The sequence below is a fragment of the Malaclemys terrapin genome, chromosome 7 (genome assembly GCF_027887155.1).
Source record: "Malaclemys terrapin pileata isolate rMalTer1 chromosome 7, rMalTer1.hap1, whole genome shotgun sequence".
Classification (NCBI taxonomy): domain Eukaryota; kingdom Metazoa; phylum Chordata; order Testudines; family Emydidae; genus Malaclemys; species Malaclemys terrapin.
In genome coordinates, this window is record NC_071511.1 from 128,227,919 (window position 1) to 128,245,796 (window position 17,878).

Genomic DNA, 17,878 nt, shown 5'->3' on the forward strand with positions numbered 1-17,878 from the left:
ACTTCCGATCCAAACCCCATCACTTTTGTTTGAGGGCTGGGGGACCAAGGGAGGGTACTCTGGATTCAAATCCCAGACCTAAACCCTCGACCCCAACAGTCTGGTTCAGATACGGAATGAAGAAGAGCTGATCTTGTGAGATCTGACATGTGGGGCCCAAGCCTCGTTAGGGGCTCTCATGATGCCCTCTGTGCACCTTCCGGAACAGCTTGTCATCAGGAGTGGGGGACGGGGTGTTGCTTTTGCGCTGATAGCCCCGGCTCCGCTGCTCCTGGGCTTTGTCGTAGGGGTAATTCGCCACTAGAGCTCCACCGTGGAGATTGGCTGAGAGGACAAAGTTGTGGCGGCTCATCCACTGAATGACAGCCAGCGTTTCTGGCTCCACCTGCAAGCGAAGGAGACGCCGGCATGAGAGTCAGAACCATTGCAGCCCTGGGCTCAGTGCGAAGTCTCAGCACAGCCTGGCTCGTGGACAGTGCTCGGGGGAGGGGGGTGATAGGGTGCTACCTCCTAGCCTGGGCTCCATATGCCTCCCCTCCCCTTCTCTGCTGTCCACCACTACCTGCCCTGTTACCAGCCCCTCTCTCCCAGCCTCGCACATCCTGATGTGACCCATCCTGCTCTCTCTTCCTCCAGCGCATATCTGGAAGCCTTCCACTTCTCTTCAGATGGCTGAACTGCTCATGCAGGCCTGAACATTTGCTGCCCTGACCATGGCACCTGCCTCCTCCATAGCTGGCAAGGTACCTGCCTTGCCCCTACAGTCTGTCCAAACACTACTGCCAGAATTGCTCTCCAACCCATCGCCGAAGGCCATGATGCCTCCCCATTGCTCAAACTCAAGGCCCTGTCCAGCCCAATCCCACCTGCGTGTCTGACCTTATTGCTGACCATATTCCCATGAACCTTCCACTAGGCAAAGTGCACCAACTTTGACAACCTGTTAATTTCCTTCTGTGCCTCTCTTTTTTGGGCATCCTTCCATGCTGCCCTGTGTGCCTGGCCCATCTGCCTCACTTCTCTCTTCATTCAAATCTTCTTGTCAAAATTCACTTCTGCCATGTCATCTACAGAATCCATGCATCCACCACTACCCGGAGGGCAGCAATCACTCACCAAGCTGGTCTAGCACCTTACTCACCCCTGAGGAGAGCATGCTGGGGGTGTGTCACATTTTCACTTGTACTCAAAGATTTCAGACATTTCTAAAGCTGGGGCTGTTATGCCAGACATGCCTCCCTGCGACACCGGCACACAGGGCCAGAGTTAAGGGAGGCTGGGGAGCGGTAAGAAGTCATTTTCATATGTCAAGTAGTGTGTAAACGCTACACACAGTGTTTTTAGACAGAGCAACTCAAACTATTAGAAAGTCGAGATTTTTGGTAAATCTCATTTTAGACACCCCATTTGACTAATTGCTTTCATATCCCTCCCAAAAAATAAAAGTATTCACAGGATTTTTCAGACAAAAACACTTTTCTAATGCAGACTTATAAGGGATGGAACTCAGGGTGTTCACTAAAATGGGCAACTGCTGGGTCAGGTTCCTCTTGAAAGCCCTGTGAGGCAAACTGTGTCATAGAATCATAGAAGATCAGGGTTGGAAGGGACCTCAGGAGGTATCTAGTCCAACCCCCCTGCTCAAAGCAGGACCAATACCCAACTAAATCATCCTAGCCAGTCATAATGTTCTTCAGACAAAAACCAATACCTGGGGCCCATAGAGGAGATGCTGTTTCTCTGAAAAGGGGAGCTGGGAAGTACAGAGCAGGGGTAGGTGTTTCTCCATGCGGGCGGTGCTGGTGCAATTCTGTATTGCTGCTGGAAATCCCTGGTCCATACCTGGCTTTTCCAGTTGCCTGGCAGAGGGATGTGGTGATTGGGGCCACCGTTTTTTTCATTGTAGTACATGAAAGTGTTGAGATCGGGAAAGTTACGGTTCAAGTCAACTCCGTTGGCATTGTTCCTGCCCGTCAGGTACCCAATGGCGTCCGGGTCCTGGAGAGAGAAGGCACATAACTCCTATCAGACCAGGGAGAGGGCAAGCGCAATCCAAACACCATGTGGGAAGAGCCTGGATAGTCCCAAAAGCTACAAAAGGTAACTGGGCTTCGGTAGTGTCTGAGACCACCAGATATGAGTCACTGCCGTCCAGGGGAATAAAACAGCACTCTCCAAGCATGGTACAGTGAAGGGTCAGTATCGTTATCGCCATTTCCCATAAGGGGAAACTGAGGCACGACCTGAGTAAGCAACTTGCCCAAGGTCACGCAGCAGTCAATGACAGAGCCATAACTAGACCAGCCTGATTTCCATGCCCATGGACCATGTTTAACAGCACCAAGAGAGTGGGATGAATTCCAGTAGGGACAGGGAAATCATACACAATGCACCTGAGTACTGGGCATTGCACCTTTACGAACGCTATTTACATTTATTTTATCGGACCGTTGTTTGCATTCTGCATCCAGCATTAGTGTGGTTAATGCCAATGAAAATCATGGACCAGAGATTAAATCCGTCTGATCCGGATGAGCCCTTCCAGGGCCCAGTGTATCCCACATCTGCCAACTGCGGGGCAGTTTGTTCCCCTTCTGGTGGATGTGGTGCTGCCAGTGTCAGAGACAAGAGACTAGATTAGATGGATACTAACAGCGCACCCACCTCCCAACCCCCCACTCACGGCCTGGGATGGTGCTGCAGCACCCTACCTCAGTTTCCCTCTTCCTCAGGGCTTTTTTAATAAACTCCACGCACATGTGTCAGGCTGGAGATGTGACTTGGCCCTCCAGCCAAGCCACAAACTTAACCCCTTCCAGGCTTCCAACAGGGCAACAAAAAAGTCCCAAGCAACACAAGTTCTTCTGCCCTTTGTGGGCATTTCATCAGCCCACCCTTTGGGCCCTGTTCACAGCCCTTTTCTGGGCTACCTTTGAGTCTTTCCCTGCTCCAATACAGAGCACTAACCCCCAGGCTCAGTCCCTTGGAGTCAGGGCCGGATTAACCTCTTGTGGGCCCCCATGTAGTCATTGTGGGCTCCGAGTGTGGGCCTGGTGTGGCAGTGCCATTGGTGCCATAGTATACCCGATACTGAATCTCAGAGACATTTTTCATTTTGATCACACACCTCTACAGGACTATCTGCATTGCCACACACAGCTCCCTCAGCCCCCAGTTCTTCTCACTGAGCTGTACCCATGTGGGGTTACCAGTGTCCAGTGAGCCGAACTTTCATAGTGATCAAGGAAACTCCCCACAGATTTATCTCCTTCCTCATTCAGACCTTCTCTAGCCATGTCTCCAGTACCTCCCTATGTCACCAGTCACTGGATGTGGTTCTGGTCTCAGCTCAGAGTTCCACAGCCAGCGGATACGTGATCAATTCCGACAAATCCCTCGCTCAGCCCCCATCCTGCCGTGTGAGCAAGCCACCTGCAAACACCATTTCCCCAACGTGAGGACCTAGCCCTTGGGAATGGAAGACACCAGCCTTTCTCCCTCTGCTCCCAGCTACATGCTAGTCTATGACCTGGTCACCATCACCTCTCCACAGGCTTGTTTCCTCTCTACCTTGGACATGCTCCCCCACCAGCTGGGGCTGTTCTCCCGCTGCAAGCCTGACCTGCTGCCTCTTTCCCTGCTCCCCTTGACGTTCCTTTCCTACTGGTGACCTCTGTTCCCTGAGGTTAACCCCAGTTTCTTTATCTGCTCTAGTTTAATGGCCCCAGTAGTCACAGAGCCACCTGCAGCTTCTCTGGTTATAGCCATGGGGCCAATTGCCAGAGGCCAGCCTTAGAGAGCTGCAGCTGCTAGTCAAGGGAGGGGCGGCAATTCCAAGGCTGATCCATATTATAAGACTGTCCTCCATAAATGAGGAAAAGCTGAGGTGCCTTTGATATTCTTTTGTTCCACTCTTCGTTTCTATGGGGAATTTGCCAATGCAATCTCACGGTCTTCCTTTTAAACAAACAAAACTAAAAAAAAAAAAAATGGTAATGGCTGTTGAAAATAGCAATTCCCGTCCTAGTTAGCACTGGGGAGCTGCCAGCATTTGTCGCTCAATTTTATCCTACTTTTCCTACAGCAAGTTACAGTGGATCCGCATATTTGATTTGGGAGAAATGAAGTAACAGCAGCCTGTTCTGCTTCTGCTTCCATGGCTCAGATGTGGAAATCCTCCTACATGCCCGGTACTGTATCTAAAGCTGCCCAGGTCCTCTAGTAAAGCCTTCCCTGCCTTACTTATTTTAACTTCTGGTGGGATCCACGTATCTCCCTTGCTAGGCTTCAGATAGAGAGGGGCACTGTCTATTTAGTGCACTCAGTTCCTTCTTTGGGGCTTGCCAGGCGAGGTCACACCAGCATCCCTAAGCCAGTCTGGGGAAGTCTTCGGAGGGTGATACCTGGGCCAAAGCCGCCTACTCCTTGGGCACGCTTGTTCCCCAGTCACACTGCCACCCCCTTCCAGCAGCCAGCTCCCCACCCACAGCAAGCTGCGGTGCATGGGGTCTCAGCTTCCCCACTCCCTCACCCTCCCTTTCCTGTTGATAGCTGCCAAGGGAATTCTGGGAAATGTAGTTCCTTCCCTGCTCCAGGGCTGGCTCTATAGGCAGGGAGCTGGCCAAGGAACTACAGCTCCCAGGGCCCTGTGGGTTCTCAGCTCCCAGGCTGGATCCCTGCTGCTCCGAGGCTCCACTTCTGCAGCGCTGCACGAGGGAAGGGAACGAGTGTTATGGGCCGTTCTGAGCTTGGGCCCGGCTATGGAGCCATTGGCACCATGGTAAAGCCAGTACTGCTTGGAGTACTCAGCCTCCTACAGACGCTGTCTCAGGGCCTTCCACAAGAGCCCACCACCAGTCCGTGGTCCCACTCCCAGACTGAGCTCTCAGAGCCCGTTTATAAGGATCAGGTGACCAATAAGCTATCAGCTGACCCCAGGGTTACCATACGTCCGGATTTTCCTGGACATGTCCGGCTTTTTGGTCGTCAAATCCCCGTCCAGGGGGAAATTCCAAAAAGCCGGACATGTCCGGGAAAATAGGGAGGGGTCGTTGGGCTTGGATCTGCGCTGGGGCCGGAGCCGGAGCTGCTGGGGCCAGCGGTGCTCGGCCGCCAGCCGGTGGCGGTGCTGGGGCTGGGGCCGGGGCCGGTGCCGGACGGGCCAGTGCCTGGCCGCCGGCCAGGGCCGGTGCCGCTGGGGCCTGATCCGAGCTGGAGTCGCCGAGGCCGGAGCCGCTCGGCCGGTGCCCCGGGGCCAGAGCCGCTTGGCTGGGGCCGGTGCCCGTGCCCTGGGGCCCGAGCCGAGCTGGAGCCGCCGGGGCCGGGGCAGGCCGGAGCCGCTCGGCCGGAACCAGGGCTAGTGCCCCGGGGCCCGAGCCGAGCCAGACCGGAGCCGCCGGAGCCGGTGCCCGTGTCACAGGGCCGGAGCCAAGCTGGAGCCGCCGGGGCCGGGGCCAGCGCGCTCCGCCGGAACCAGGGCTGGCGCCCCCAGGGCCCAAGCCAGGCTGGAGTCGCCGGGGCCGGAGCCGCTCAGCCGGGGCCGGTGCCCTGGGGCCCGAGCCGAGCTGGAACCGCCGGGGCCAGGGCAGGCTGGGGCTGGCGCGCTTGGCTGGAACTGGGGCTGGTTCCCCAGGGCCCGAGCTGAGCCGGGCCCGAGCCGCTCAGCCAGGGGGCCGGACTGGGCCGCGCCTCCTCGTGCCCCCACACCCCAGCTTACCTGCTGCCTGCCTCCCTGTTTCAGGCTTCCCGTGAACATTTGATTCACGTGAACATTTGATTCACGGGAAGCAGGGGAGGGGGAGGAGCAGGGGGCGGATCATTCATGGGAAGGGGGCGGAGTTGGGGCGGGGACTTTGGGAAGGGGAAGGGGGTGGAGTTGGGGCCGGGGCGGAGCCCCTTGGAGTGTCCTCTTTTTGTTATTTTAAAAAATGGAAACACTAGCTGACCCCCTTTGCCCCACCTCCCTCAGGGTGGGAAGCAGCTACGTCACGAGGGGCTGGTCCCATCCTGCCTTAAAGGGACCCATTACTCTGTGCAATGGACCTTGCCAATCATCCGGTCTGGCAATTCCTATGTTTCTATGCATTCAATTTTCTATCAGATTAGGGCTACTCCAATTCACGTTGGGGGCTGAACCAGCTTCATTTGGGGGCCATAAGGGGGTGGAAAGCTACTTTACCCTCACACACAACACTCTTGATTCAGCATTGAGCGCTGCTTGGTGGGACCAGAGAATCTGATGGCCACAGGCCTCCTTAGTCACAGGACCAGTCTTCCTCCCATCCTGCTCTTGGCAACATTTCTCAGCTGTGTAGGGGACATGCCCCCAACACTGTGTGGATTCAGCAACTTGCCTTCTTGGGCAGCAGAGAGGTATCCCCTTAAATGAATCACTTACCTACTTAGCCTGGGGGCCATGTTCTACCCTCCCACCCTGCAACTGCTGTGGGATTTAGCTAGGGCAGATTGGCCCAGTGCCTGTAACTTCTGCAGGGTTAGAGTCAGATGTCCAGGTACAGGGTTTCTCTACAATCCATTGACAGTGCCATGGCTCTTGGGATCTTTAATATCCGACACCCACCCCACTCAATGCAGAGCAAGACTAAAGGAGGACAGCAGGTTTCCTGGTCAGCTCCCAGTCTGTCACTCAGAGAGGGCAGATGCAGGTCAGAGCTAGCTGGGCTCTGGGAGACTGAACTACAAACAAAACAGAGTCAGCTCCCTGAGGACTTGTAAAGTCCACAATCTGTAGCAATAATGGAAACAATAGAGCCACAGAGACAATGGTGAGGGGCCCAAGTGAGGTAAATTACAGGCTGAGGACCTGGGCGCTTTGAGGTCCAGGCGGGGTGAGATGTGCTGAAGGACCCATGGTCCCCAGGATGGGGTCCAAGTTGGGTGAAACACACATTGAGGGAGCAAGGGTAGGGGGATGGGATGAAACACAAGCTGAGAGACCAGGGATTTGGAGGGTGCAGGTGGAAGAGACAGCAGAATGATGGTCTCTCCCTGTAATCATAGACACATAGAGCAGGAAGGGTCATCTAGTTCAGTCTCTTGGGGATTGTCCAGGGTTACTTTGTTCTGCCCGAGCACAACAGGTGTTTGTCCAGCCCATTCTTAAAAATTTCCAATGACAGGGATTCCACAACTTCCATTGGGAGCCTGTTCCAGAGCTCAACTCCCCTGAGCATTATAAAGATTTTCCTGTTATCGAACTTGAATCTCCCCTGCTATGGATTAAGCTCCTTACTTCTTGTCCTACCTTTAGTGGACATGGAGAACAATTGATCACAGTCCTCTTTATAACAGCCTGTAACAATTTTGAAGACTTATCAGGTCCTCTCCCCTCAGTCTTCTTTTCTCAAGCCTAAAGATTCACTTTTTAAAAAATCCTTCCTCATAGGTCAGGTTTTCTAAACCTTTTATCATTTTTGTTGCTTTCCTCTGGACTCTTTCCAAATTTGTCCACAACTTTCCTAAAGTGTGGGGCCCAGAATTGGACACAGTATCCAGCTGAGGCCTCTCCAGTGCTGAGTATAGTGGGACAACTACCTCCCATGTCTTACATACAATCTGCCTGTTACTATACCCCTGAAAATGATATTAGCCGTTTTTGCAACTGCATCACATTGTTGACTCATTTAATTTGTGACCCTTTGTACCCCCCACAAATCCTTTTCAGCAATGCTACCGCCTAGCTAGTTATTTCCCATTTTGTAGCTGTGCATTTGATTTTTCCTTCCTAAGTGAAGTACTTTGCACTTGTCTTCATTGAATTTCAGCTTGCTGAATTCAGACCAATTCTCCAACTTGTCAAGGTCATTTTGAATTCTAATCCTGTCCTCCAAAGTGCTTGCAACCCCTCCAGCTTGGTGAAGATGGAAGCAAAATAGGCATTAAACATCTCAGCCTTTTTGATGTCTGTTGTTAGCTCTCCATCCCCACTAAATAGTGGATCTACACGTTCCTTAATCTTTCTCTTGCTCTGAATGGATTTACAAAACCTCTTATTGCCTTTTGTGTCCCTTGCTAGGTGTAACTCATGTTGTGCCTTTCTGATTTTGCCCCTACATGCCTGTGCTATTCCTTTCTATTCATCCTTAGCAATTACTGGTGGAGGAGGCACTAGGGTCCTACAGCACAAGAGCATGACATGCCAGGTAAGATGAGGAGAATGCTTGCCTGGTACCTGGTTGGCAGCCACTTCATATCCGTCTGGGTTCATGGAGGGCAGGATGTGGATGCGTGTGTCCCAGATGAGCCGTGTGATCCGTTCGTTCCGCCGGCGATACTCCTCACACAGGAACTCAGAGAGCTGGATCAGCAGCTCCCTGCCCAGAACCTCGTTCCCATGCATGTTTCCAACATACTTGAACTCTGGCTCCACTGGGGAAAAACAAGAGTCCCAGTGACATCATAAACAGAGAGGGTGGGGGCTGAGATATGGTACGGAGCCAGATACTCCCCATGAACAGGGAGCCAACATTCAGTGGGGCAACCCAGTGACACCTCTGAGCAGAACCAACAAATGACCCAAATGATTTGTTTGTACCGCGCCTAGCAAATGGGGTCCTGGGCCAGGATGGGGGCTCCTAGGTACTCAGATAAGTAATAATGTTCTCTTTCATTTAATAAGTAAACTCACTAATCAGTAATAGTATCTGCATTCTCTTACACTGCCCAACCCCTCCACTGCCAAAGTGCAGCAGGAGAGGCCTCCCTAGGACCTACCCCGAAAGCATGACCCACCACCGAGACACTGCCACTGCCACAGTAGAACACAGTGGTTGTTTAACAGCTGCTCAGCATCAGACTAGGACAAGAAATGCAGCAGAACACATTGAACAGAGGGTCACTGCTCTAGTACGGAAGGGGAGGGGAGGTGGGGATGTGTGTCACTGTTCAGACACTGGGGCGGGGAGGGCAGGTGCAGGAGAGTTACTGCTCCAATACTGGGGGGCATAACCATGGGGTGCTCTGAAGCTGGACGGGGTGCACGGGTATCACGACTTTGATACAGAGGGAGCAGGGAAGTCACTGGCTCAAACTCCATGAGGAGCAAACTATTTACGCTGGTCTCTCCCTTGGCCCAGAACTCCCCTTCACTGTTTGTTCTCAGTGCTGCTCGTTGGCATGTCACATTCCTGACTTCACAAGCCTCAAGATGCTTTAAATTAAACTGCAGGATAAACTCACTCTCTCAGCCTTGGCCTAGCCCCAGATTCTTTCCTATAAAGATGCATTGAAAGCAAGAGCTGCCCCGTTAAACCCTCTTAAGCTCCCTCTGGCCAGCGCTGGATGTGGGCCTGAGGAGGCTGCCTCCCTGGAGCTCCGCACAGCCTATTCTGTCAGCGTAATGACAGTAAGCTTATTGCCTGAGTCCCCTATTGAGAGCAGCCTGCCCTCGGCTCTCCAGTGTTCAACTCTAGGGAGTGACACAGTTTCGGATCTCATCAGTGATCTACAACCCATCCTGGACAATGATCCCTCACTTTCACAGACCTTGGGAGGCAGGCCAGTCCTCGCCCACAGACAACCCGCCAACCTTAAGCATATTCTCACCAGCAACCACGCACCACTCCATAACAACTCTAACTCGGGAACCAACCCATGCAACAAACTTCGATGCCAACTCTGCCCACATATCTACACCAGCAACACCATCACTAAACTCGGAGGCGTGGTAGATACGCTGGAGGATAGGGATCAGATACAGAGGGACCTAGACAAATTAGAGGAGTGGGCCAAAAGAAACCTGATGAGGTTCAACAAGGACAAGTGCAGAGTCCTGCACTTAGGACGGAAGAATTCTATGCACTGCTACAGACTAGGGACCGAATGGCTAGGTAGCAGTTCTTCAGAAAAGGACCTAGGGGTCACAGTGGACGAGAAACTGGATATGAGTCAAAAGTGTGCCCTTGTTCCCAAGAAGGCTAATGACATTTTGGGCTGTATAAGTAGGGGCATTGCCAGCAGATTGAGGGACGTGATCGTTCCCCTTTATGCGACATTGGTGAGGCCTCATCTGGAGTACTGTATCCAGTTTTGGGCCCCACACTACAAGAAGGATGTGGAAAAATTGGAAAGAGTCCAGCGGAGGGCAACAAAAATGATTAGGGGTCTGGAGCACATGACTTATGAGGAGAGGCTGAGGGAACTGGGATTGTTTAGTCTCCAGAAGAGAAGAATGAGGGGGGATTTGATAGCTGCTTTCAACTACCTGAGGGGGGGGTTCCAAAGAGGATGGAGCTCGGCTGTTCTCAGTGGTGGCAGATGACAGAATAAGGAGCAATGGTCTCAAGTTGCAGTGGGGGAGGTCTAGGTTGGATATTAGGAAACACTATTTCACTAGGAGGGTGGTGAAGCACTGGAATGCTTTACCATAGGAGGTGGTGGAATCTCCTTCCTTGGAGGTTTTTAAGGTCAGGCTTGACAAAGCCCTGGCTGGGATGATTTAGTTGGGAATTGGTCTTGCTTTGAGCAGGGGGTTGGACTAGATGACCTCCTGAGGTCCCTTCCAACCCTGATATTCTATGATTCTATGATCACAGGACATAACCAGATCAGCTACAACATCACCAGCTCATTCACCTGCACGTCCACCAATGTTCTATATGCCATCATGTGCCAGCAATGCCCTTCTGCTATGAACATTGGCCAAACTGGACAGTCAATACGCAAGAGGATAAATGGACACAAGTCAGATATCAGGAATGGCAATATTCAAAAACCTGTAGGAGAACACTTCAACCTCCCTGGCCACACAATAGCAGATGTAAAGGTAGCCATCTCACAGCAAAGAAACTTCAGGACCAGACTCCAAAGAGAAACTGTTGAGCTCCAGTTCATTTGCAAATTTGACACCATCAGATCAGGATTAAATAAAGACTGTGAATGGCTATCCAACTTCAGAAGCAGTTTCTCCTCCCGTGGTGTTCACACCTCAACTGCTAGCAGAGCACCTCACCCTCCCTGATTGAACTAACCTTGTTATCTCCATACTGATTTATAACTGCCTCTGGAAATTTCCATTACTTGCATCTGAAGAAGTGAGGTTCTTACCCATGAAAGCTTATGCTCCCAATACTTCTGTTAGTCTTAAAGGTGCCACAGGACCCTCTGTTGCTTTTTTCGGAGCTGAGTTCCACGGGAGGAGGGAGAGGGACAGCACACAGGGGAATGTGGATTTATTAGCCAAGGACAGGGCCTGAATTGCACCAGGTAGCTGGAGGGATACCAGAGCATCGGTACCATACATCCACATGAGTAAATGGGACACTGAACTCTACACTTTTTGGAATTTCCTAGTAGTCATCAGGGCCAGCTCTTACCCAGACCCTAAACTCAGCCAGACAGGGAAGGCAAAGGGTCTGATGAGAACCAGACCAAGCGTCTAGGCCAGAGCCCCTTCTTCATGTCCTCCAGAGGCAGAGAACCCAGCGTACGAGGGAGGGGGCAGGGCATCCCTTACCAGATAGCAAAGTGCCCCATACCCACCTCGAGCCCGTCTCCAGTGGCTGTCAAGCAAATCGCTAGCGAGTTGTGCCTGGCTCCACAGTCACCCCCTAAGACCTAATGGCTAAATATATCCTAGAATCATAGAAACACAGGCGCTGACTCCGTGGGTGCTCCAGGGCTGGCGCACCCACAGAAAAAAGTTAGTGGGTGCTTAGTACCCACTGGCAGCCAGCTCTCTTCCCCCCCCCCCCCCAGCGCTCTGCCAAACAACTCCTCTCCCTCCTGCCCAGCGCCTTCCACCCGCTGCGCTGTTCCGGCGTGCAGGAGGGAAGGGGAGGAGCGAGGGACAGGGCACGCTTGGGGGAGGGGGCAGAACTGGGCAGGAAGAGATGAGGCGGCGGCATAGTGGGGGCAGGAAGAGGCGGGGCGGGGTTGGGGTTTCGGGGAAGGGGTGGTGTGAGGGGGGGGCCTGGAGTGAGCGGGGGTTAAGTACCCCAGAGAAACCTGAAAGCCGGCACCTGTGCATAGAAATGTAGGGCTGGACAGGACCTTGGGAGCACAAGCCCAGCCCCCTGCACTAAGGAAGGACCAAGCATAGCGAGACCATCCCAGAGAGGCGTTTGTCCAACCTGTTCTTAAAACCCTCCAGCCATGGGGAAGCCTATTCCACAGCTTAACTCTCTTTCTAGTTATAAGGATTTTCCTAATACTGTAGAACCTCAGTGTTACGAATGCCTCGGGAATGGAGGTTGTTCGGTAATTCTGAAATGTACATAATTCTGAACAAAATGTAATGGTTGGTCTTTTAAAAGTTTACAACTGACCATTGACTTAATACAGCCAGGGCCGGCTCCAGGCACCCAAGCACATGCTTGGGGCGGCACCTGGTAAGGGGCGGCGGGGGGAGCGCGGCGCGGCATTCCGCGAGGGGGGCGCTCCGGCGGCATGGCGTGGTGGGCTCCGGTTGCGCGGGGCTCGGCGAGGGGGCGGCGCGGGCGCAGCGCTGGAGGGGGGCTCCGGCGGCGCTCGGCGGGGGCGGGCTCCGGCAGCACGGCGGGGGGGCAGCGCGGGGCTCGGCACTCGGGGAGGGGGTGTGGCGCAGGCACGGGCGCGGTGCTGGAGGGGGGTTCCGGCGGCGCTCGGCAGGGGGCGGGCTCCGGCAGCGCGGGGCTCGGCGCGGGGGGTGCGGCGCGGGCGGGCGCTGGAGGGGGGTTCCGGCGGGGGCAGGCTCCGGCGGCGCGGGGCTTGGCGCTCGGGTGTGGGGGGGTGCGGCGCGGGCGGGCACTGGAGGGGGGTTCCGGCGGGGGCAGGCTCCGGCGGGGCTCGGCGCTCGGGGGGGGGGGGGTCCAGCGGCACTCGGCGCTCGGGGGGGGGTGTCCAGCGGCGCTCGGCGCAGGGGGGGGGCGGGCTCCGGCGCACGGCGGGGGGGCTCGGGGGCGGCGCTTTTTTTTGCTGCTTGGGGCAGCAAAAAAGCTAGAGCCGGCCCTGAATACAGCTTTGAAACTTTACTGTGCAGAAGAAAAATGCTGCTATTAACCATCTTAATTTAAATGAAACAAGCACAGAAACAGTTTCTTTCCATGTCAAATCTTTTTTTTAAACTTTCCCTTTATTTTTGTAGTGGTTTACCTTTAACATAGTACTGTACTGTATATGTTTTTGGGGGGTAGGGTGGGGAGGGCGTGTCTCTGCTGCTGTCTTATTGGGTGCTTCTGGTTCCAAATGTGGAGCAAGGTTGACTGGTCAGTTCGTAACTCTGGTGTTCATAACTCTGAGGTTCTAATGTATCTAACCTAAATCTCCCTTGCTGCAGATTAAATCCATGACTCCTTGTCCTACCTTCAGTGGACATGGAGAACAATTGATCACAGTCTCCTTTATAACAGCCCCTAACATATATGAAGACTGTTATCACATCCCCCTCAGTCTGCTTTTTGCAAGACTCAACATGCCCAGTTTTTTTAACAAGTTTCAGAGTAACAGCCGTGTTAGTCTGTATCCGCAAAAAGAAGAACAGGAGTACTTGTGGCACCTTAGAGACTAACAAATTTATTAGAGCATAAGCTTTCGTGGACTACAGCCCACTTTTCCCCATAGATCAGGTTTTCTAAATCTCTGATCATTTTTGTTGCTCCCTCTAGACTCTCACCAGTTTGTCCACATCTTTCCTGTAGTGTGCTGCCCAGTACTGGGCATAGAACTCCAGCTGAAACCTCACCAGTGCCAAGTAGAGAGGGACAATTACCTCCCATGTCTTACATGTGACACTCCTATTAGCCTTTTCCATAACTTCTTCAATTTGTGAGCCACTATGACCCCAGATCCTTTTCAGCAGTGCTGCCACCTAGCCACTTATTCCACATTTTGTAGTTGTGCATTTGATTTGTCCTTCCTAAGTGAAGTACTTTGCACTCACCTTTACTGAATTTCAGCCTGCTGATTTCAGAACAATTCTCTAATTTGTCAAAGTCATTTTGAATTCTAATCCTGTCTTCCAACATGCAACCATTAGAAATACAAGACTCAGTGAGGACATGGAGGCTTCATTCACTGACTCTCAGGACCAGGGCCATCTCCCTGCCACTCCCAGACCGAGGCTGGATTGTCAGGGCAATCTGAGCTCTAGTGATTGCAGAGTGATTGCAGAGCTGAGTCACCATAAACTTCTCAATAGTTCCCCCTCCCTTCCCCGGGTATCTCTGCACTGCAATGAAAAATCCACGTCTGGCCATGCCAGCTGACTCGGGCTTGCAGGGCTCGGGCTAAGGGGCTGTTTAATTGTGGCGTAGACATTCAGGCTCAGGCCTGGCTCGTTCGCATGTGCACTAGGGCATGTGCAGAGTTCACCCCTAGCAGTCTAAAAGGCTAGAGCAGCGTAATAATAATAATAATTAATAAATAATAATTAATGGAGATATCCCATCTCCTAGAACTGGAAGGGACCTTGAAAGGTCATCGAGTCCAGCCCCCTGCCTTCACTAGCAGGACCAAGTACTGATTTTGCCCCAGATCCCCCAAGTGGCCCCCTCAAGGATTGAACTCACAATCCTGGGTTTAGCAGGCCAATGCTCAAACCACTGAGCTATCCCTCCCCCCCGTAGTAAGTAGTTAGTAGTGTTAGGAGACTGTTTCCTGGTAAGGGCCAAGCTGTTGTTTGCTGGAGAGTGCTAGTACCTCACCGTCACTGCACAGGCCCCAGAGGAGGTGCTGCTGGGCTCCTGAGAGTGGATGCAGCATCCCCTGCTTGATTTCACCAGCTGGAAAGAAGTAGGCATGAGGCACAGGCTGTGATTGCACTCTCCCCAACACCTTGGACTTCCTTGCATCAGAAGACAGACAGCCTCTCACCCAGAGGAGCAGTTGCCTTCCCCCCATTCCAGCAGGTTCTGCCAGGGCCGCCCAGAGGATTCAGGGGGCCTGGGGCAAAGCAATTTTGGGGGCCCCTTCTTTAAAAAAAAAGTTGCAATACTATAGAATACTATATTCTCGTGGGGGCCCCTCCGGGGCCTGGGGCAAATTGCCCCACTTTCCCCCCCCCTGGACAGCCCTGGGTTCTGCTCACATGGGGCAGCCAATCCAATCTAAATTTGATGGGTTTTGTCTGCAAAGCAGAGAAAGCACTTGTAACCCTAAGAACGCCTCAGTGCCAACTGGCAAAGGGCTCGCTGTTCTGTTACAGCAATTCCTATCAGGCCTGACAAAGCCATTACACCCAACACGCTGCTTTCACAGTATTGATCCAAAACGGGTCCTGTGAGGTATCTAATAAAAGCTTACGTCATGCTGATCCTCAGAACCATGCCAGGATGTGCGGATGGATGCTATTTAAAAAGTTGTGTATATTTACTGCACATATGTTTTAAACTCCAAATCAAGGCAGGGATGACAAACAGGTTTTGAGACAAAGGAAGATGATTCACCTGTCTCAGTGTCAGCTATGTAAATTAAGCATTGTAAGCCAATACAATGGAAGCCCATTTTTGCATATGGAGTCAACAGGAGAACACAAAGACATCTTGGAACCAGCAGCCCAGGAAAGAGTTATTGGGGGTCATCCTGATTCAGGAGGGCAAAAACAATGGACTTTGGGGTCTAACAGAAAGGCAAAGAGACATATTTTTCATCCTTCACTGAGGAAGCAAAAAAGGACAATGCTTCTGCATTCACAAAAGTTGGACCCTAGCCATGTTGGTTAGTAATGGCGGGAGATTGCTTTGGGTGAGAAACTGCTTTAGACAAAGATTTTAGTCTATTAAAGCTAAGTTTAAACTCTAAGAAGCATGTAATACTTGTTTTTTATGTAACCTATTCTTCTTGTTAGCCGTACTCACCATTTCTTAACTCTTTGATGGTAATCTGATGATTGTTTTCACTATACATGTATCTCAGTGCTGTGATGTTACAAGGACCTGAGCATGAAACATTGTAGCTGGTTTGGCTTCCCTGGCTGCTCCCCCCAACACGCCCTGTGCTCAGCACTGTTGGGCCACAGTGAGGGAGATGGGAGAGAGCTTTGCACCAATTCACAGCCCTCTGTATGTCATGGCAGGTCAGACTCAGTGCAGGACTTCAGCCCCCCACCATGGCCTGTCCCTGCCCTCCCATCACAGGCAACGCATGCCCAGCCCAGTGCCCTGTGGAGGGGCTCGGCCAATCCAACCCATTACAGACTCTTCCAGCCAGCGTGGTGATGGTGGGGGACCTTGTCTTTCCCCCCTCCCATCACAGATCACCTCGGCCTAGCACAGTGCCCTGGGTGGGTCAGGGTGTGGTGTGAAAAACTGCCAATTACTAACTGGGGCAGTGAAACGGAGGGGCCCAATGGGAATTCCAGCTGGTGCCTTCATCATTAAATTCACTTGGATTTAAAACTCAGAGTCCCATTTAATGTGCCTGACTGTGCGAAGGCTCCTCCCCATGTGCACTGGGCCATGTGCAGAGGTAACCTCTAACTGTCTCCATGGCTGTAGGCTTTTGGGTCCCTGTCAACCCCCATATCTGCTGCACCCTGTCTCCCTGGTTATGGGGCCTACTAACTCACTTGCTGAAGTGGGCATTGTGTGCCTACAATTACAGTATGGGCCGTCCGGACCGCGCTGAACATGGAGGCTACTGAGCATAGCAGAGTCTAGGGCTGTTAGAAAAGCACCAGATCCCCGTCTGACAGTGACTTCCCTGAAGGAAGAAGTCTGGCCCCATAACCTGTACCATGTAGAATGATCTGGGGGGTGGGGTTTGGCGTGGCACAGACAGCAGCCTGCACAGGTACAGGGCCCCCCAGGAACCTCCTCTCATTCGGTACTTACAGAGTTCATGGATTCCAGGGTTGTCACTGAATTCCAGGACGTAGAGATGTCTCCCCTGGACACTGCGGCCAATAGTGTAAATCCTGGTGATATCAGGACACTCGTTGTGCACATTGAACAGGGCCTGCACCAGCTGCTCATAGCGATGGTGGAAAAAGTTCACAGAGGCTGCCACTTCGATCAGAAGCAGGAATCTCACAAGAGGCCAGAGCAATTGAGACATCCTTAGCACTGGGATTAACTCAGATCTCAGAGCTCCCTTCCTGACAGGAACTAAAGTGCAAACTCAAACCAGCTCTCTCCAGTTTCACAGCCAAGTGCCAGCCCACTGCACCTGCAGGGCAGTGTGGGCTGGGGTCGGGGAAAGAGTCTCTGGAACTGGGCTGCGAATGCCCCCGCACAGCTTGGAATGCTTTCCAGCTCTGAGCTTTAGCATCAGGGCTCCCACCCACCCCAGAGCCAGGATCACTACAGAGCCAACTCTATGTTTGGAAAGTTTCACTGATTCCTGTTCATTTATTAACTGGATGGTAAACAGGGCCCTGAAGCCACTGACTGTCACTGCAGGAGAAGTGCAGGGCTGGACAGCTGGCTGCTGTGGGGTTCAGGAGACACAAAGGCTCCACAGCTGCCATGTCTGTTGGCTTGCGAAGCAAGAAAGAGAACAGAAGAGGGACACCAAATGCAAGAGGAGCCCTGTTCAGAGACCAGAGGAACGGGACATCTGGGCGGGGGGGGGGATCAGCGACTTGGCCTTCACAGCACTTGCCAGCAATACCCAGCTCTTCCAGCTCTGGGTCCCAACGTGCTTTACAAGTTGGCATCATTATGCCCTATTTCATAGGGGGGAAACACCACCGAGCAACTGAGGGCTGGAGCTGAGCACAGAGCCAGCATTCCCAAAGCTCCAGCCACTGCCCGTGCTACCTCTTTAGTGACCAGAGCAGCCAAAACACTGGGTCAGATCAACAAACCAACCAAAGCCAAAGTATTTGAGGTCAAGAGGAATTTGCCAGCCAGGAGCAGGGCTTCATGCCCCTCCCTCCCCATCGGGATGTGAGACGCTGTGCCCACCACTCCGACGGGAGCAGCCTGCTCCCCCAGCCCCTGCT

At 52.8% G+C, this 17,878-nt stretch overlaps 1 protein-coding gene across 1 annotated transcript in view; it reads right to left on the reverse strand.

Annotated features, from left to right (window-relative positions):
* Nucleotides 1-17,201, reverse strand: part of CPN1 (carboxypeptidase N subunit 1) — a 35,971-nt gene extending 18,770 nt beyond the window's left edge. Inside the window, exons 1-4 of the mRNA XM_054035762.1 lie at nt 16,767-17,201; nt 8,192-8,388; nt 1,843-1,998; nt 197-385 (exon numbers count right to left, since the gene is read on the reverse strand). Coding sequence (XP_053891737.1) covers nt 197-385; nt 1,843-1,998; nt 8,192-8,388; nt 16,767-16,989 — 765 coding nt within the window. The 5' untranslated portion in view covers nt 16,990-17,201. The remainder of the gene's footprint in view (nt 1-196; nt 386-1,842; nt 1,999-8,191; nt 8,389-16,766) is intronic.
* Nucleotides 17,202-17,878: the final 677 nt, after the last annotated feature.